Below are 20,956 nucleotides of genomic sequence, written 5' to 3'. Positions count from 1 at the left end.
AAACCCGAAACTACACACTTGGAGAGCTACCTTGAATCTAAATAGAAAAACATGTTTTTATCAGCAAACTAAATGTTGGCATCTCAGCAATTTTTCTAATATATCAAGAATTAAGCTATGCCAGGGGATGTATACAACATGTTACTTCTGGTAATGGAATGTCAGAATTGACTGTTATCATGTCAGGACAGACTTTTCATTAGAGCTCCATGTGGATGTGACACTGACAGATAAAAATCTGGAGTCTGACAGATGTTTTGCAAGCCATGCAATTGCCTCTGAAGCAAACATGGTCTTAACACTACAAGCCTGTTTCCAGTTCTGCATTGACTGGCTGACTTGCCTGACAGGCAGTTACAGCATAAACCTCTTCCACTTGCTGTGCTGCTGAGAAAGTCTGTCTGCTCTTGAAACTGTTGTCATGTCTGGAAAACATCTTAGACCGCTACTCTCTCATCTCTCCGTCTTGTTGTCTTCTGTAAACTATCAACTTCTGTGTGGTTTAGCTTGGTGCAAAGCTTTAAAAGTGAGTCTTGATTAAGTGTAAGGCACCACTACACCTCATGTGGGAACTAACTGCTGGTCCAGCCAATGCTGTTAGGTATTGGCTTTCCCTCTAGAGTTTCTAACAGTTGCTTGAATGCTAAGTTCTTGGAATACTCTCCACAGCTAATTAGCCACAGAAAAGCCCTGTTCTTTTATTCCTCATCAAAACTAACAGGGGTTGGGAAAAGATGATTTGCATTGAAGCCTTCTACTAAACAGCTCCCTGCTTCTAAAATAGCCTCCGGCCAAGCCCCAGCTTGTGCAAGGTAACTTGGCATTATCAGAAAGAGGTGGTATTAACTGGAGTTAATGAAGAATAACAGTGATGCCTTTTTTGTTTTTTTTGTTTTTTTTTTTTTGCAATGGTGAAGCCTGAGCACTCCTGTATTGTAAAGGCCTTGCTTTCTGTGGCTGGATAGTGTGGGTGCTGTACATGCTTGTGTGCCAGTGGTAAATGTACAGCACTGATCTTCCCAGTGGCTTTTCCCCTTGTCTTCCATTGGCAAAAAAGATGCTATTATGATAGTATGCAGCATTCCTCAAAAGGGATTTTACTAGCAGAAATAGAAGAAAGCATTTTTCACAATTAGAAGCATGTTGATTACAAGCTGTTGTTGGAGGCTTTTTAACTAAACAGCTTTTACTGATTTTTTTAAAAAAGAATTAAGCTGAAGGCCACTCTTGGTAGTTTTATTCTCATTTCCTTTACTGTGCCCCAGTTAATTTAGGTGGAATACTATAAGACAGTAGCTCCCATCTCCTCCCCTCCCTGCCACCCCCCCCCACCCCCCCAAAAAAAAAAGAAAAAAAAGCCCAAAGACTTAATACTTGAACCTTGAACATGACTGCTTGATGAGAACTTTAGTATATTTGGGTGAACTGTAGTAAATTTGCTTTTGAAGCCTCTTCCTATAGCTTTGGCTTGAATGGTAGCAGTGAAACATACCTGCAGGCATTAATAATAGTGAACTTAGCAGCATAATGCCTGTAATAATGAAAAACTTGGTTTAGAAACTAATTCCAGTCTTGCACTGCATTTGTCCCCTAGCAGCCTTCTGCAATTTAAATTGCCTGTTTGTCCTCTAGTTACAGCTTCTGAATTGCATAATAAAACTTCACAAACGAATTTCTGAGTAGAAGCTGGTATTAGGCAAAAAAGAAAAGCAGCAAGTTATGCATGGAAAAATGATTTCTAGCTGATGTTTTCACGGCTTGATTGCTGTAAGAACTGAAACAGGCTATTTGCAGTTCACGCCAGTGATCTGACTAATCTTGCTTGTGAGTAAATACGCTTAGATGCTTGATTTGATAGCAACTGTGGTGGGAAGGGACATAGCTTTCTAAGTGCCACCAAATGTATATGGATGGTGCTGGCAATCCCTTTGAAGATCAGGAATTTACAGCCTCTAATATCTTACAGCAGAAGTGATAAATGAAGGCATTGCTGTGCCTGGTATGCTCATGGGGGATTTTTAGCTCAGGTAGGCTGTAAGGGGAAAGTGAGTCTGAACTAGAACTAGTTGTGGCCTAAGGCCAGAAAAACAGCAGTGTGAGCTAGCAACACTATAGCTTTGAAACTATCTAAAGCTACTGTCATGCACTATTAAATAGTTGTTTGTGCCACTGTTAATCTGTACAGATGCTTCATACCAGACTTTATATAGGGTGGTGGCTCTCAGGTACCTGTGTGGGAAGAGGATATGCCTGAAGGAAGGATGCCTACACTTTTGTCATTGAGAAGTGGTTTGAATTGTAAACCAAATAGAAAACATTTGGATTTTTAAAAACCTATGGATTTGGCCAAGAAAGATCTTCAAGAGGAATCTGTAAGTTGCTATGTTGCACTCGAATTTGGACTCAAAATTTAGTCAGCATAAATCAGTCTCGTGTGTCCTGAAACAAGATTGCCAGAAGATCCTGGTGATGCAGAGGCTGGTGATGTGCAAAGTTTCATAGTTTATACAGTTGATGCTGTCTACTCAGTCAGACTGGCAGAGGGGTAGCATCTGCAATAGTTTCCACTGTGAAAAATTATTTCCTAGGTGATAGTAACTGCTTAATGTAAGGCTATATGCTGCCCCAAACTGCTGTAGAGGAACGGTAGGTTGTCATTGCTGCTTGCAATGGTGCAAGCTGCAGAAGAGGTTTCAGTGTAGCCATGCAGTGCCTGCATGAGAAGCAAGGTAAAGTATCTTTTATGCTGATGCTGTACTGTTTTGGCTGGATCAAACAGTGCTGCTGTTCAGACATGCCCTGAGGAAAGTGAACTACATGGAAGTCACTCTTAATCACCCTCAGCTGATCACCCTGTGTTGAATAAGCATTGCAGAACCAAGGTGATTGTGACAAATCATACACTTCTCTGGCTGCAGTGGGCACACAGCCCTGCTGAGGGTGTGCGGTGTGGTCAGGTTTGGTTTTACTACTTAAGCAAAACTGGGTCTGCAGAACTTGGCTGATTGTATCAGATACACTACAAGCTATTGATTGCTGTAGTTTACAGGGCTGGGAATGTAACCAGAGTGTCTGCAAGTTATGTGACACTGGACTCTAATGACACATGCTGAATTCCTTTGTAGTGGAGGTGTCCTTGCTGAAATGGTGATACACATGGGTCTGTCATTGTATGAGACATCAGGGAACAAACTTAGTCTCTGGCTTGAGCTGTCTTGGTAAAGATCCTGCACTGCAATTGCCTTGACTCATGTTGAAATGCAGGTGAGACTTCTGGTGCAGTGGGTAACACTCACTGTGTTACACACCCAGTGGTCCCGGCTCAAGGTTGAAGACTGACTTCTCCTGAGGAGTTTTTGTATGAAGATGCTGCACCTGCAGCTGAGACTGCAGCAGTGATGGTGAGGAAGAGCCTTTCTTGGATAGGTCTATGTGACCCTCAACAGACTGGCAGCCAGAAGATACTCTGTTACCCCACTGCTAGTCAGTTGGGTACAGGTCAGGAGAAAGGCAGGTGCGCACTTACAGATGGCCTTAGAGCCTTTGGGTACTGCACCTTTTGTACCTGAAATGGCAGTACTGAGCCCTACCCTGATTTTTACAATAGCACAGAGGTAAGAGACTTTTCTTGAGTAGGACTGGCTCTGGTCTCTACTAAAGTCTTCCATGAGTTTGTGTTTTGTTGAAGACCTAGGGTAGTAGGAGAGAAAAGCTAATGAATGCATACTTACTTATGTCCTAGCCGAAGGAAGAAAAGTGAAGCTATCAGCTTTGTAAACAGTAACTTGGAAACTGAAGACAAGGCTCACGTGACTTTTTAAATAGGGTTGTGAATTTGGAAGGGGAAGTAGCAAAAGACATTACCTGTACATTTTTGTCCTGCTCAAACTACAGCAAACTAAGGAACTCTTGGAGATCTTCCAATTTCCTGCCTGCTGCCTCTCTTCCAATTCCAGCTGTGGTCCTAACAGGCTGCCTTTCTCTTATGGTTTTAAAGCCACTAAGAGGAGCAGAAGCTTAAAATAATGATATTCCCATTGTGCTTCATTAGTCTTAAGTATAGCTCTAACTGCTTTTTATGAAAAAAGCAACAGATGTTTTATGTGTGTTTATCAGCTCAGTGAACAAACAATTAATTAGCGTGTACTCAGCCCTTGTAAGCAGACCACTGTTAAGGACAGACTTACAGTAATGCATTAGCACTGTAATTACCTTCACAATTAGCTTACCAATCCTGAAATTCTTAGTATGTAAGAAGGAGGGTTGTAAATTAAATTTTAAAAAGGGCCAGACACTCAAATATACTGTTTCTGTAGGATTCCTTGAGGAAAACTAGAGGTAGCTGAATTGCTACCTTGTCATGGATTTGAGATCTGACTTGTGATACAGCATTTGTATCAATAGTCTTAAATCTCCCTATACTGAACTGTATAAATTCCATACAGCTTTGTCTCATCTTGCATCTCCACGTAAAAATTGCTACCTCTTAGTATGCTGATGATGTGCTATCTCAACAAGCATGTCAAGAGCCAAAACATGGTTCTGTGATTCTATGACTGAACAGCACAAAGCACTAAGTGCAAGAGAGTCCCATGCCCTGGTGGAGGATACCAGCCATGAATATAATCTTGCTGAGTGCGGTAAAACTGTACAACTTCATTACTTATTTTTAACCCTGCAGGAGTTCGAAGATGCATCAAGACTGATAGTGAGGACAGAAAAATCTCCTTGAAGAAGAGTACAGCCTGAACTATTGGCCATGTCTATCACGGATCACAGCCCCACCACCGGAGTGGTGACTGTCATTGTTACCCTGATCGCTATTGCAGCTCTGGGAGCCCTGATCCTGGGCTGCTGGTGCTACCTGCGGCTGCAGAAGATCAGCCAGTCTGAGGATGAGGAAAGCATTGTGGGCGAAGGAGAAACCAAAGAGCCCTTTCTGCTGGTGCAGTACTCTGCTAAAGGACCTTGTGTGGAAAGGAAAGCAAAACTAACTCCAAATGGCCCAGAAGTACACAGCTAACTCGGAGCAACACATGCAGATGGACTATGCTCGTGACGTGTAACCAGCAGAAGCATCTCAATACTGTGAAAAACCTGGTCACGTGCACACCATTCATCGCAACACACCCTGATGAGAATTAAATAAGCTTTGTTTGCAACTGTGTGCACTGAGAAGTTGCACTGTGCATTGACTGTGTATCCTAATTCCTCAATGGCAGGAGCTGACTCGCCTGGCATAATGTCCGTTGCCGGCAATGGGCACAGGGATACTCTGGTGTGAAGAGACTACTACTGTTTTTTGTTACTTGAATGTTTAGCTGAGCCTATTTTGATGGAACTACTACTGTAATGTAAACTACTTTACAACTGTGAACTGTAAATAGGCTGCCAGAAACTTCTTGCTTTGTGTTCTGTAGCATATGGGAATATGATGCACTTGTATGTAATACACAAGGGGACTCCAGACCTTCAAAACCAAATCTGCAGTTAAAGCTTGCTTCTGCTATGACATTGAGTGTGCAGCCATTAAGTCAGAACTTTGAACAGTTTATTGGGCTGATGCAGAGTACTTCATTTGAAAAGGGATAAGCATTTAGTCATATGCTGAGGGAGGACACACAGGAGCTACAAGAAGGAAGAGTTCCTTTAGTTGCAGCTATGTTGTTTAAGCTCCAAGCTGCTAGGACTGAGTTCTCTATGTAGCTACTGCAAGGAAACTGCCATTTTGATGGATTCTAACATGGAAACTAATGATGGATACTGAACCCTCAGGGGAAGTCCAGAAGGTTTCCAGGTGTTTGAATGGCAGTAGAGCAGACTTTTTCTCTTCCATAGGTCTGTGTGCTGAAACTGCAGAAGTGATTACTTAGCAAAACTGGCTTAAGTGCAACTAGTATGAATTCTTCCCAGAACCCTAGTTTGTGTACTTAGCAGATAGGGTGTATGTTAACAGCCTGTTATAAAAAGGTATTTTAGTCTACAGTCAGCCAACTCTAGAATTCAGTTAATGTATCTTGTATATAACTTTTGATTGAACTGTACTACAACAGTAGAAGTTTCAGTCTTTTCTACTGTTGGTAGGGGCAAGGGTTATTGCTGGTCAGTAGAAGTTTTTAGCTAGCAATGGCCAAGTCCTTCCAGAGAACATACATTTCCTGCTCTGTGCTGTAGTTCAGCTATACGAACTGTAAAAAGGTGTTAAATGGGATGTTCTGGACTGCAAACGTCTGGGGGAAAAAGCCAGAAAGGGGAGGAGAAGAAACAACATTGAGCAACCAATGGCAGCTTACATATTCTAAAACTCTGTGTAGGCACACATGCTTTAGAGGTCACTGGCCTGTTTTCTATTACTTTATACATGGCCTCCTTTGCATACTGGTATTTTTAAACACTTAATTGCCTAGCCTTAATTCAGCTCCAGAGGAAGCATGAGATTTGCTTCTTGTACCTGTACATATGGAATAACTTAAGGCCTAGCAAGCTTGCTTGAGAATTTTAACTATATGCAAGACAAGAATGGCCTAGACAGTAAGTTGTCCCCTTCTTTTACACTAAGAGGTTGAATTGCTTTGTTAGTGCTACATTTGTGGTTTTTAAATTGAAAGCTATAATTTGAAGCCAAATAAATGCTGTCAGTAGCAAAAAAGTAGCAAAAAGCTCTTGCTGTTGCCTCTTGAGTACAACATATGGGGTACAGCTGATAATGTTCTTACCCCGACATGTGCTTTTTTAAGATGCTACTCTTAAGAGACTTGCATGTATAGTCAGACCTGTACACTTGCTGTATTCCAGACCTTTTAAAAGCAAAGAAAAAAGGATTAATTCAGTAAGACTTCCTTTAGTTTTCAGTAGAGAACAGTTCACACATGGCTCTTGTGGTTTCCAGGACAGTCAGAATACCAGTATACAAAAGTGATACAAAGTGCTGGAAGTTATAGAACAGAACAGTTGTAGCAAGATGACTTTGTCCATTCAAGTTTACTGATTACACAGATGAAGTATCTATTTTAATTCAGCAAAGAGAATGCAGTGTAAAGGGCAAACTTCAGAAATTATGGAAAAGTATAAATCAAAGGTCTAATTTCCCTTCTAGCAGCTGTAAGAGAAAGCCAGTGAAAACTAACTGGTCCTTAGTCAGAGGTGCTTCACTGTTACCCCTACAAACCAGTATCTTTAATTTAAATGGATAGGTGTTTGCAAGTTAGTGCAATAGTAAAGTGCAGAAAGTGTTTTCCGTTCTCCTCTTCTCTTAAGATGGGGGTATCTAATAAGTTGTTCAAGTATATAAAAATACTCCATTTGATTTTTCTTTTTCTAGATCATGTGGGGGAAGAATCTTGTCTTTATTTACAATGAATGTCAATAAAATTTGCATAAATACCTACCCAATACTGCATCATTTGACTTGGTATAAGCAATTATTCTGTCCTATTTCCACTACTGTGCTCTGTCTCTATGGTATCAATATTGTCAATCCTTTTGTCCTCTGAAGTGGCAGTAGCTGTTGAAAGTGATAGATCATTATCTTCAGAAAGTGTTCGCTCAGATTGAAGGGGTTCTTTAATTTCATCTTTTCTCTGTAGCTTTTCTCCCCTTGCTGCCACCAGAATTCTCAGTAAAGCATTCTCTTTAAGGAGGTTTTCTGATGCATCAGCTAATTCATGAAGCTTTTCAGCCATTTCTAACAATTCTTGATTCTTCTGGTCATATGTGGCCTGTAACTGCTCACTGTGGAGCTGCAGAGTTTTGTGCTGCTTTTCCAGTGTGTGTTTTTGCTGCTGTAGTCTCTGCTCCTCTCTCCTGGCTTCAGAAAGCTGTGCTTCAAGCTGGTCATGGGCCTGATGAAGGGCACTGATTTCTGATCTTAACTTCTGAATTTCTCTCTCTAAATGTGAGATGTGTCCTTGCTGTAGAACTGACTCTTTATGTAGGCATTCTTTGGTACAGGGCTCTGATGGAGAAAGACTTGAGTGATGTAAAATAAATTTCAGGAGATTAGGAAGGTTAACTGAGAAGTCTTCCGGGAACTTCACACTTTGCTCCTTCCTAGAAAGACATAACAAGTTAAGCAATGATAATTTTATCTAAGCAGCTGCTGTTCAACTCCAACTTGGTATCTTATTTTTTATCAAGTATGGTTAGTACAGCAGCTAAGAGAAACCTAAACTGTAATAAAGATAGAGCACACAGATTGATGAACTCTTTTCCCTGTGTTCCAGTCTGGGTGCTATAATAAATATCTGCATGGGACTAGTATTTGAAGAAAAAATTCTGTTAAATCTCAGAAAACAGACTTCACTCTTAAAGAAGTATCATGGTCATGGGTTATGAGCTTGAAGTACATACAGCAGCAGTGCTGTGTGTGCCATTAATATTTTTAAGTTGAAGGATGACATTTAAATGTTCGTAAGTCTACATACATTATTAGAATTTAAGTCCAGATACATAAAGCTACCTGATGGGAAATGACTATTTTGAACCTCTCTCTTACCCTGGAAGCAGTAGCTTAGTGTGTTCCAGCATGTGAAAGCCACTGCAAGGGAGCAGTTTGCTTTTAAACAGTAAGTCACTTCAGTCAGAAGTAAGGCCCTTTTGCTGTCAATAAAAAAAAAGTCTCTTTACTTGTTCCTCTTACTGCTTTATGTCAGAGGTGATGAAGGAAGCAAACCAAACAATGTTTTTCTGTTGGTTTTTGTTGGTGTTCTCTCCCCCAAAGCTGTGAAGACTAAACCCAGCATATGGAGCAGGTAAGCCCCCTGCTTTCTGCAACTCCATAACCTGTTACAGCCTAGTAAGAGAGGTCAAGAACAGCAAGTACCAAATTTCTTCCTCAAGACTACCAACTACTAAAAAACACCAGCTCCAGCTGTGACAAATGTTGCACTTACTGCCCTTTGTGGACCCTGTGCACACACACGAGGCTAAATTGTCCACTAAGGACTAGACTGGAACTAACTCTTGCTCTTCTCTTTCTGAACCAGTTCCATCTTCAGCCTTTCACTCAGTATGTTCCCGTATAACACAAGTTCACTCCCTCCTGCAGCACAGCCACTTCCACCTCACTATGTGTAACTGGGAAGCCAGCTAATAGTTTATCACTCTGGGTCTCCTCCAGCTTTGCCAGTCAGCAGCGTATTCTCCTTCCTGAGGCAGCCATTGAAACAAGAAAAGCTTAGTTTGCTTCCCTCTGGCTGTCAAATTCATCACTAGAGTAAAGGACATAGAGTAAGTCCAAACAAAAATCATTGCAAAGCAAGAAAGCCAGATTCAAGTATAATGCCAAAGCCTCATGATGCTCCTGTACAACACACACCACACCACGGACAACTCTTGTGTCCCCGTGTGTGATACTATGTCCTGAATCACAACACGCATCTGGAACAGGGGAGTTCCTCAGTTACCAATTACACTTCCCTGAACAATGCCTTCTGTGAAATCCAACTCATAAGCATGTGGGATATAAAAACATTTAATTTCATTTACTGAAAACTACTTATTGTACTTCAGGTAGAAGATAGATAACCATATTTTATCAATAATTCAAGAACTTCAGTCAGATGAGGCTCCTGCTCACCAAGATTAGGCTATTTCTGGCAGAGTAAGCACCATGAGTTTTCCTCCTCTGCAGACTGCTGGTGATCAACCAAGTTACTCTTGTAATTACCATCAGCAGTTTCTCAGCTGACAATCAGCTCCCATCCCAGATTAATGAATCATGACACAATTTAGGCAAAAAATAGTCTATGCTAAATCAAACATGACTCATTATACTGTGGTAATGTTTTACTACATCATCATCCATTTTTATTGATCAAAACCACAGCATGTATCAAAGAAGCTAAAAGGCTATGTAAAACAAATAGCAAAGCAAAATATTAACAGCATGTGGTAGAAAGAAATTGAGAACAGAGTTGATTTGCAAAAATTGTCACATAAGGCAAATGGATAAGAAGCTGCATAAAAAGCCTTAATATGAGACACCTTCATATCCAAAATGAATGTATGACTACTCTAGTAGTGCTACAGATACTACAAAATACTATCAGATCCTAATTTTCTTGATTACCTACATGCAGCAAAATATAAAAAAACACTGAAAAGGAAAAGCAGGAGTGAAAGCAATGCCTAGAGGTAAGGTACCTTTATAAAACCAGTTGGAAGATTACAAAAATAATCTTATTACAACTACTCAGTCTGTCCCTCCAGAGACTGTCTAGAGCATTACAGAGACCAAGACAAAATGAGTACCTATGAAAAGAAATAGGGAGATGGGAGAAGAAATGGGGTATATATACTGATATAAACAAAACTGTACTGGATTAAAACATGAATGGCAAAACTTAAGGCACAGGTTTAAAGATTTGGTGGTAGGTCACTGCCCAGTACTAACAGTCTGACTTCCCATTTGCTGATAGTAAGAGTCCTTGAGGGAGAAGGGTGGAAATCGGTGACTGTTGGTTGGGTTATTTTGTTGTTTTGCTGGTGGGGTTTTTTTTAATTAGAATATGTATGAAGTAAGAATGCATATATGGAAATGAATTACGTTTTGGCTTTTTTCTCTGCTAAGACACGTAACCAGATAATTGCTGAAGCTTAGTAAAATGGAAGTTAAAAATCCACAGGGAAAAGAATTACATTACCTCTGATGAGGAAAAAATAAAATGGTTGGGAGACGGTCTGTCATAAATTCCCAGGGAAGGTCATTTCGAGTTACATCAATTCTGTGAGGAAGAGACATACTGATGAAGAGAACAGGCAGATAAACAATCTGCAATTTTTTTCTTGTAAAATGCCATTTTAGGGATTGGGAAGAAGGAAATTTAAGTATCTGTGAAAGTAAGTCTAAATGTGTTATGCCAGAAATACATTGTGCATATGAGTCAGCAGATATAATTACCAATATTCAAGATGATGACTGTCAGTTTAAGAAATATCTGTGGGGTTTTTTCTCTAGAAAAATATGTTCAATAATGCAACTGCTCTCAGCCATCAATTAAACCCCAGTCGCTCACTGTCTACACAGTGCATGCATTGTGTACACACCTTTTTTCTGAGACAGACATGCCAAACATGAGACAAGTTATTCCTATTCATTAATTTGTTCCTCAAGTACATCTCTCTTAATATTGTCCCCTTGAGCAGTTTTGGGAGTAAATTACTTTGCTACTTCCAAGGACAAGCACATTCTTAAAGGCTTTTTTTTTCCTAAAGCTCTGTGTAGAAAGGAACACTTGATGCAACTGTTTGTTACTGGTTTTTTTCTGCATTTTAGGGTTTCTTTTCACAAATAAAATTCTTATTAATTACAAATTATTATAGAACTAAACAGACAATCACATCAGTAATACTGCTGTGAAAACAATGGAGCAAATGAGAGAACTTCAAAGTCGGGCAAGAGAACAGGTGTAGCCTTGGGAATAACATCACATCTGTGGCAATAAAGCCACAATTATAAACAGGGGACGAAAATCCAGATTATTAACTGATTAAGTTTTTCTCTACATCTCATGCTGTCTCCTGGAGTAAGTTTAGTCAGAATCAAAGATGCAATCAGAGCAGATATTTTAAGTATTTATGCATTATTATCACACACATGAACAAAAATGTTTCAGTGCAACTGAAACATTAAAAACCCTGGAAACACCAAAGAAAAACATGTCTTTTTTACATATAAAAATATATTTTAATATATATATTTAAAATATACATTATACACATGCATATATAGATATATTTCTGTACACTGGTTTTGGCTGGGATAGAGTTAATTTTCTTTATAGTAGGATGTAGGTTGCTGTTTTAGATTTGTGATGAAAATGGTGTTGCTAACAAAGACATATATACAAATAGCATATTACTATTTGCTACAAATCATCAGAAAGTTATCGATTCACTTCCTGAAATTAGGAAGTTTCAAGGTTAATTGCACAGTTTAAAAATTAATTTTAATGGAAGTTGATAACTATGGCAGTGAGATTGAAAACCACCACATTTATACAAAGGAAAACAAAACAATGCATTCAAAGAAATATTAAGCAGATGACATTCAAATCTATATTGCATGGTTGTAGAGAGAAAAAAAGTATTTATTTTCTAGGCTGATGACCTCAATGATCTTACATTATTCTGGAAAGATGAAATTAAAATCTTTTTACCTTGCCACGGTGAAACTGTCGGGAGGCAAAAGACGAGCAAGTTGAATAAAAATGTGATTAAGAGAAGCACAGAATCCACACCACTGTGCATAATAGAGCAGCAAGACATTCTGGAAAATGAAATGGAGAAGAGTTTGATTATCTATTGGAGGAAATCTGCAGAAAGGAGGAGTAGTTTTCACAACATCTAGCATGGGAACTCTTGAAACGTGAAAGCCAATTTTTTCCTAGTATTAATGAACTTTATTATAATAAGTTTTTCACTGCTGCCCTCTGACTACTGAGTCAACACAAAAATTCTTGGGGAATTCTCTTTCCATAAAGTCAAAACAAAAAAATTACTTAGTTTAGCATCATTCCCTTTAAGTGAAAATGCACCAAACTTTACTACACTTCCCAAGATTCTTTTGCAATCTTAAATTCCTATATATCTAACACTGACTGTACATTTCATATGGGGGGGAAAAAAATGATGTCCAGACTTCTGCTTTCTGCCTCTGACTAGCAAAGCAGGGGCTGGGGCTGCTGGAAACCAGCTGGAGATGCAGACATTCACTGCAGAGTTGAATGACAATGGATATTAATTAATCCTCACAATCATGTATTTTAAAAAATCAAGGTAATTTAACTGTACTCAGGATGACATCTATTTTTATGGCATGCAATTGGAAAGGCTTTGAATTTTTACAGAACACCATATTTTATGTTACAAGTAAGAAAAGCATATCAATATTAAACAAGACTGAGACCCCTCCTTAAAATCTGTGCCATTATCTGCAAGAAAGCTGTTGAGTAACGCGGTGTACCTTGGCACTCAGGAACACGGTCTTGTGAAAGGTGTTTGTGGTCACTTCAGTGACCACATGCTGTTCATGAAAATGGACTGAAGGGTCATCAACCAGATGCCTTTTCAAGGGACTGTAGAGAACACTGAAATTTTTAATGAAGTTCTCTGAAATGAAATTGATACATAACAAAGTTATTTCAGTTTTGCAAAGGTGATTTTGGCAGTTTTTGCTTTAGAATCCAGAAGAACGTACAGAGAAAATACAAACTGAAACCTGGGTTCATGTCATTAATTTCTAAGTTTTGGATCAACTCTTGAGTAACCACAACTGATGTGAAAACAGGAAAAAGTTTCACTGCTCTTTTTTTTTAATTTGCTCATTACAGTCTTGTCACTTGCCACACCAGACTTTAATCTTGTATCAATGTGCTATAATAATAATATTCTGTTCTCCTAACCACATACCTGCTAAGTAAAAAAATGGAGAGGTTACTATTTATGAACACCTACATTATCTTGAAAGGCTCCACTTAGTTCCACATTTATTTGCATTTTTTCTTCCATTTTTAATTACTTTCTCTGCAATTCCCTTCTTTGGACCTTTAAATATCTGCTATTACCATGCCAATACAACCAACCCCCTTTTGTCTACCAGGGACCACCTTTCTCTTTGTTCTACTTTCTCCTTAATCTTAAGATATGTAACAAGTAGCTGGCCACTGGTAAAAATTTAAAGTAAGCTCCAAAGCCCTCAACTACCTTCAGCTACACTACTCTGAGCCTGAACTACATTCTCTCAATTGCTGCAAGATATCAGCAATATCCTTCTTTTCAACTTGGATAGAGAAGTATTATTCTGTGCATTAAAAAATAAGATTATTCAATAATCAAGACAAAAGGTAAAATATGAAAAACAATAAAAATAATTGTTTGGTCAAATAGAAACAACCTTGTGCTTGTATTGCCAGCACAAAAACTAAGCCCAAGTAAAACTGTCACTTTTGTACAGATATACAAAATACCAGACCATCAAGTTTATCTCTGAAATGCAAACAGCAGTACACTTAGCTCTTTATTAACTATTCAGCATTTCATTAAATTCTCACACCAGGCCAAAAGAGGTTTTTTTTCTTTTTACATCTCCAGATTTGGAATATCTATGCATGATTAAGTAGCAACTGAAAGGAAGGGGTTAATTACAGACATGTTCCTGATTTTCTAGAAACTATCTGCAAAGAGTGAGATCTGAAAAAGGTATTAAGCACCAATCTGGTTTGATTTTATGAAATATTAGAAGTTAAGATCTTAAGGAATTTAAAAAAATTAAAATAAAAAGCACAAGCCCCAAGCATAAATCAGACACTCCTTGACAAAATATGTAAAAGCAGAAGTTTTCTGGAAGTTCAAATGATGGAACAGAAATGTACTGAGTCTTGCTCTGCAGACAAACCCTCACCATGCTCAGGAAATCCTGTGACCTAAGAAATGTTTGAGACAGAAAGTACTGGGAGCACAAAGGGGAAGGAAATTTCTATGTCCTCATTCTTATCTTAATATTTCCCAAGTAGCTTTTTATGGTCACTGAGGTTTTTGTTTGTTTTTCCAGAGTCTTGTCCTGAGGGGTTGGGATAGAGACAGGATACAGGGCTGCATGTGATCCTTAACAATAACACGGCTATTTATTCTATGTTGTGCATACTTTTGTACTTAGATTGATGGCAAAAAAGAACTGTAATTAGTGCTGTAAGAATTATACTGATATGTGTTCTTGAGCAGTTTAATACCTGAATTTTCTTCCATGTTGGCTTACGTAGCTAACATTAAGAAACGCAGTATTTTCTGAAGGTAGACTCAGTTTTGCACATCAGCATGACAGGCAAATGCACATGGTTAGGGATATTTTGTCTTATTCAAGAACTTGCAAATAAATCATAACTGCAATCCTTGAGTTGTTTTGTCAGATTTTTTTCCCGTTTTTTTTCTTTTTTTTTTTGTTTTCTCCTCCAATTCAGACAGGAAATAATAATTGGCAGATTTGGCCACAACCACTTCAGAGATCTACCCTGCTACCTTGAGAACAGACACACTTTTCAAAACAAATTTAAAACAATTTAAGTTAGTTTCAGAGGACAAGAGGATGGGAAAGTCTCTGCTGATAAGTGGTCAGTATATCCCAAAATTCTGTGATATTTTAGTACAAAAAACAGCTGAGCAAACATCAACACCACCCTTAGTATACAAACATCTTCTGTAATATCAAATATTTTAAATGAATAGAAATTTTTTTCCACATGCAAATTAATTTAGCTTTTAAAATTCACCAAGGCATTAGGCAGTCAAGAATCACACATTTTAAGGTTCACTTCTTATAAAGTAAATTAATTCTGGTATAAGGAACTTAGTTCTTATGTCACCTACAACATGATTCTGTTCTAGCCAACAAAATCATTCATAAATGCTTGGTTAACTACTAAATAGAATAGAATAAATTATAATTCCCAATGTTAACTTCACAAAGTAGTCTCACTTTTCAAAATGGCAGCAAGTTTTCCATTCCTGCTTGGAAACATAATTGCCTGAATTCAAGCATTTGTATAGTGGATACTGTACCGAGGGTAGCTCCAACAAGTGACTGATTCTGGTCCAGGACATAGTGCACTTCCTCTTTCAGGTCAACAATGGCAGCAAATTCCTTAAGATGAGTAGATCTTGATGCTCCTAGTCTCTCTGCATATATCCAAAAGAGATTCGAATCCAGTAGATAGAGATTCAAGGTTTTGTTGGTCCTGCAGCTCAGACCAGTAATGTTCGTGCTACTAATATTAAGGTCAGGAATAAAACAATTCCTATCCTCAATGTGAGGAATAGAAAATTGAGTGTTATCTTTCTTCCCATGGGAAGAAAATGCTACTTTGGGGGTCTGAAAAATGGTCTTTTCAGAACTAATGAAACTTAAAAAATGCCTGTTTACTGTCCTGCAACATGCAGTGTAATAGCTAAAGGGACTATAGAAACTTAAGAAATTGCTGCATTCTATGGTATTTGATATTACTTGAAAAAAGGTATGTTCCTGGAGGTAGAAAGAATCCAAAGCTGCTTCTATCTCTAAAAAGTTACAGTGTGGCACATGGACTTTATTTGGCTTGACACCAAGAGTCTGGTTAACACAGAGCTCACAGACATTGTGAGTTCTGGAGATTGAGTGCCACTGTGGAAGCACCACCGTGTTACAGCATGGGTACTTGGCTATGGGAAATGTTTCGGAGAACTTCAGATGCGCATCTGTTACAGAGGAATCAAAAGCTGGCGAATCAGAGTCTCCTAAGTGCTGAAGATCTGGCTCAGCTGCCTGGCTTTTATTACACTTGTGGTATTCCAAGGCCACTTTGGTAATCTATGGGGGGGAAACAAAAGAGAGGGAAAAAAAAAATAAAATCAAGATTAACTGTACACAGTTCACCCAAATGCAGTTATCTGTTTAACAACATTATATGCAACTAGAGATGGAATTTCAGAAACACGAAGCTGAGTAATCTTTGTTCTTTCAAAAAATTACAGGGGCTCTCACTTGACAACAAGAAGTTAAATTTTCAAGTATTTCAGCATATAAACATTGAATATGGAGAACAATAAAGTCACTTTAAAATATTATTCCATCCACTAATTGCAAGGTCCTCTATGCATCCGATTTACTACAGTGCAATAACACTACATTCTATGGTTAAACCCCACTACATGAAGTGTTAGTGAGTAGAGGTTCCTGAATTTCCCTCATTTTCCAATAGGAGGAGAAAATAAATTAAAGCATTCCCACATGGAAAGGGAATAGAGATTTCTTCTGGCATAGGTAGCGCACAGATTTTGTACAATCACTAAGAATGCTGAAGCAATGTTTGTATTCTCCCAACGACAGGCATATAGTTGTAATACTCAAGTGTACTCTGCACAGTAAAATATTGAAAGAAGAAAGAAAATAGGAAAAAAACAACCTGTCCCTCCATGCAAACATTCCTATGCTACATCATCATTTTGCTTTTCATAACCAAGGGTAAAACAAAGCAGAGAAAAGGTATATGTATGGACCATAAAAGGAATTCCCTTTCTTAGTTTCCCTATCTCATTTCTGCACAGCTCCACAAGCTCCTGTCCTAGGCAGTTCAGACGAAGAGAAAATTGGAAGGTGACTAAGGAGCACACGGGATATAAAAATCAGATTGGCTCGGAGTAGTTTGATTGGGCTGTATTTCAAATAACATTCTGGTTTTACCCCTCTGGAAAGACAGGAGAGGAGAAATAGAATGGGGCAGACAAAACACACAAGTCTTCAGTTCCAGCTGGCAAAGATTTGCATTTCTTACACAGCACCTACCACAAAAAGGAGGAGGTCAAGAAGAGTTAGATGCTTGTTCTAAACAGCTGTTGAGTGAGACAAAGGCACGCTGTGTGAGACGCAAACCAGTGTAAGGGAGTTGTGATAATATGGCTTGAGAAAGTGGTTTTAAACAAAACTGGATACTTAGAATAGTGAAATAAAATGAGGTATCTGTCACAGTCAAGCTCAGACCCCTGACTACAGCTCTCAAGTTTTAGTATTTTTGAAGTTAAAAAAAACTTATTTCACTTACTTCAGCTAAAAGAGGATGATTTTCTGCTAGGGGATTGTAAGGTATAAATATAAGAAGTGCTGGTCCTTTCTTCAGCTCATTGTTTAGAAGAAGGCTTTTCCCACCATGTGGTCTCAGCCAACGTATGAGCATCTCCCGATTATCCAGAGCCCACTTGCAAATGTTCTCAGCAGTGAAGTTCATGATGTCTTTTGGATAGATCTTGAAGGGGTAAAAAAAAATAGTTCTTTGTCCTCACTTGATTTAGTAACAAATGCAGTTCTTCAGTATTGCATGCTTTGTTACTGTAATGACTAGAACTCTTTTTCTAAATGTAATGAGTGTCCGCAAACTTCAGCATTTCATGCACCCTTTTCCTTTGGAAAAGCTTTCCAAATGCTCATCAGATTATAGTAACATCCACAAGCAAAAAGGATTCTACCAGGGAAGCTCCTCTTCCTTTTATTGCATCTTTATATTCTCAATAGTACAAATTTTCTTTGTAAGTGAAAGACCTCTAAGCTGGTATCATCACATATTTTAATTTACAGCATATTAGAACATTTTTCCCACTACTCAGTAACTCTTTTTAAATCAGCCTTTTAAGAACCAAACATCATGACTGCATTTAAAACTGGTATTTCTTATTCCTGAATGCAGAGAAAAGAAATCTGTAACAAAAAGTGCTCACAGCTTCTAGAATAAATTTTAATGTATTAAAGCAAGTTTATCCTAAATAATTTGTATAGACAAAAGTAATTTGACGTATTTTATGTTATTTCACCTAAAATATCCCTATTTTCCCTAGTCTCAATTGAGTAAAATACACATCACAATACCTATCCTCACAGAGTTTTCACTCATGGTGCCAGTGTGGGCAGGTAGTGTGTCTATGCCAAAGAGTAAATCTGAAAGTTAGTATTTTCAGCCTTAGCTTTTCAAAAAACAGGGCACATGGATTAAGAGTTATTATAAATTCAAATAACTTAATTTGTGTGATTTTTCAAAACAGTATCATGTTATATACCTTTAAGCCAAAATGCAAGTTTTCACTGTTCCTACTACCCCTTCACAAAATCTTTGTCCACATCCTCATTCAAGTAGTCTTCTAATTCTGATCCCTGAGCATCTCTGTACCAAATCAGAGTGCCTACAGCAGAGAGCGATACTCACAAGAGATGTGTTGGCATGTCTGTGCAAATACACACTGCCAGAATGCACCAGGGAGATCTCCTCTGCTACCCGTTTATCTGTGACCACTCCAAAGCGTATCGTCCCAAGGTAATCTGAAAGGGCAGATTCGCAATCTTTGAATACAATTACACACACTGAACTCCCCTGAAAGGCCTAGAATACCACCCTCAGACCAGAACACACAACACTGCTGTGTAAAGGCACAGAAATCTGTGAATAGCAACTGCCAACACTGGTGATTAAGGCAGAAGAAAGATGGCAAGAAGGACAAACGTCCTTTTCTGCACTCCAGGTATAGAGTCCTGCACATGTATAGAGTCCTGTCTATTTAACCTGAATTGTCCAAATCCCCAATTTGCTTATGAAATATAGAATCTGGTATCATAGATGCACCTTGCAATGGTTTATGGCATCTCAAAAGCCAAGATGATACATGTAAGGGAAAGGCATGAACATTGCTTAAGTGATGTACATTTACTGTACATTTAGAGTATATATATATAATTTATAAATATTTATTCTACGATTATAAATATGCACAGATAAAGACAGACTGCTTATCTTTAGGTTGCAAAGAACTAATCCAACATATAAATGCGAAAATCACAGAACAAAATATAGAACAGGCTCTTTATCGCATCAGTGGCACAGTAAAAAATAAGCAGAGTGGTATGAATCTCCTTCATTTGCTGACAGGAAAGAATATTTATACAACATGTTAATCTTAACTTTGAGAAAGTTCCATCCAAAATTCATGACCCAAAAAGGAGGTATTAATCATCACACAGTTTACATGTGTAAACACAAACAAGAGGTATTGTATTTTAGATTATCGATGCAAAACAAGAGGGGGAGAAAACCCTGCTCAAGCTGCCTTGTAGCAGCTCTGTAACTCCACCCAGGACCACATCACTGAATTCAGCTACTGAGTGCTGACACAGTCAAGTTCATCCCAAAGCCTCTGACACTGAACATGCTGCACAAGACAAAGACTAAATATTACAAAAAACTACTGAAGCATTTAGACATAACTCATTCACAGAGGCCTTAAATTATGAAAATGGAGCTTTTACCTTTCTTTAATGAATGTAATGCTGATGTGAAGAATGTCAAATAACCAGGAGGTTGAGGTGAAGCATTGAACTCAAAAAATCCCACAACTCCAGGCTGAAATAATAAGAATTAGAGTTACTTAAGCTATTTTCAAGTATAAATATATGGGACTACAGTAAAACACAACAGACTCTTAAAAGACAACAATGTTTACTGAAGAACAGTCACTTTATGCTGCAATAAGAATTTTAATATTAAAAGACAATCAAAATCAGTTCTCATTCAAAGAATGAAGCTGTTATTCAAAAGCTTATGTAAGAGAGAGGGGCTTTATGGACGTTACGTTTCTAATGGTGTGTTTCCCATTTTGAAGTTCACCAAGAACAATTAATATTTGCTTTGCAACTGTATTTTGAACCAGTTCCAGCACCAAGATAAGAACCATAAGTATCATAAAGACTTCTTTTAGAACTAGAATATGAAATACAATTTTTCAGAGTATAAAGGGCTTAAGCAGTAATACTTTGTTTATGTTGCACATAATTAGTAATTTACATAAGAATTCACACATTTTGTGTGTGAATACCTGAACTGCTAAGACAAGTGATCATCTTTAAGCTACAGTCACTGTTAATCCTTTCAGTATATCCTGCAAGAGTCAGTGAGACCAACTGCATAAAAATCTTGAGAACTCCATATCCCATCTGCATACACATAAAGCTCTTCAAATTGCCAGATAGACAATTCAAAATTTAAACAACTCATCCCAGAACAGGCCTATTGATTTTTCCAGGTGAATGACTTCCTATTAAAGTCAGGAAGAGAATCTGGGAGAAGCTGACTTGGAACAGAGAGGAAAAAAGTCTAGACTTTTCTGGTTCCAGTATTTCACTTAAGCTTTGATTTTATATTTTTCCAAATATAATCCATTCAAAGTTACTATTAATTGTGTTTTTAACACATCACTCGAGTGGGCTTAATAAACTTTCAGGACAGAGTAAGTGATGGAATTTCGTTATTTTGTGTATTTGTTTCTCACTTCCACTAGTGCATACAGAAGTCATTTGACACACAAAGCAAGAGCACTCCAGGGACTGCTGTGGAACAGAAGATTCCAGACTCACCAGGCACCCATTTGTGTGGCAAATATATCCTCACGT

General features: G+C 38.2%; 2 protein-coding genes across 4 annotated transcripts in view; one reads left to right on the top strand and one right to left on the bottom strand.

Moving 5' to 3' along the window:
* Nucleotides 1-4,681: 4,681 nt before the first annotated feature.
* On the top strand, nt 4,682-7,392 carry SNN (stannin). The gene has a single exon (XM_010392216.4). The coding sequence runs from the start codon at nt 4,760-4,762 to the stop codon at nt 5,021-5,023; it is 264 nt and encodes an 87-aa protein (XP_010390518.1). The 5' UTR covers nt 4,682-4,759; the 3' UTR covers nt 5,024-7,392.
* Nucleotides 6,963-20,956, bottom strand: part of TXNDC11 (thioredoxin domain containing 11) — a 26,911-nt gene continuing 12,917 nt past the window's right edge. For all 3 annotated transcript variants that reach the window (XM_039560314.1, XM_039560313.1, XM_019281576.2), the window contains 8 exons: nt 19,817-19,910; nt 18,723-18,835; nt 17,571-17,771; nt 15,556-16,339; nt 12,965-13,110; nt 12,159-12,268; nt 10,644-10,724; nt 6,963-8,049 (listed from right to left, as the gene is read on the bottom strand). In XM_039560314.1, the coding sequence (XP_039416248.1) occupies nt 7,422-8,049; nt 10,644-10,724; nt 12,159-12,268; nt 12,965-13,110; nt 15,556-16,339; nt 17,571-17,771; nt 18,723-18,835; nt 19,817-19,910 (2,157 nt within the window). In that variant the 3' untranslated portion in view covers nt 6,963-7,421. The remainder of the gene's footprint in view (nt 8,050-10,643; nt 10,725-12,158; nt 12,269-12,964; nt 13,111-15,555; nt 16,340-17,570; nt 17,772-18,722; nt 18,836-19,816; nt 19,911-20,956) is intronic.

The sequence above is a fragment of the Corvus cornix genome, chromosome 14 (genome assembly GCF_000738735.6).
Source record: "Corvus cornix cornix isolate S_Up_H32 chromosome 14, ASM73873v5, whole genome shotgun sequence".
NCBI lineage: Eukaryota > Metazoa > Chordata > Aves > Passeriformes > Corvidae > Corvus > Corvus cornix.
Note: the sequence above shows the minus strand (reverse complement) of the source record. Positions and strands in the feature narration are given on the sequence as shown.

What these genes read in the sequence shown, in the direction of transcription:
- SNN (XM_010392216.4), top strand. Translation starts at nt 4,760, where the DNA reads ATGTCTATCACGGATCACAGCCCCACCACCGGAGTGGTGACTGTCATT.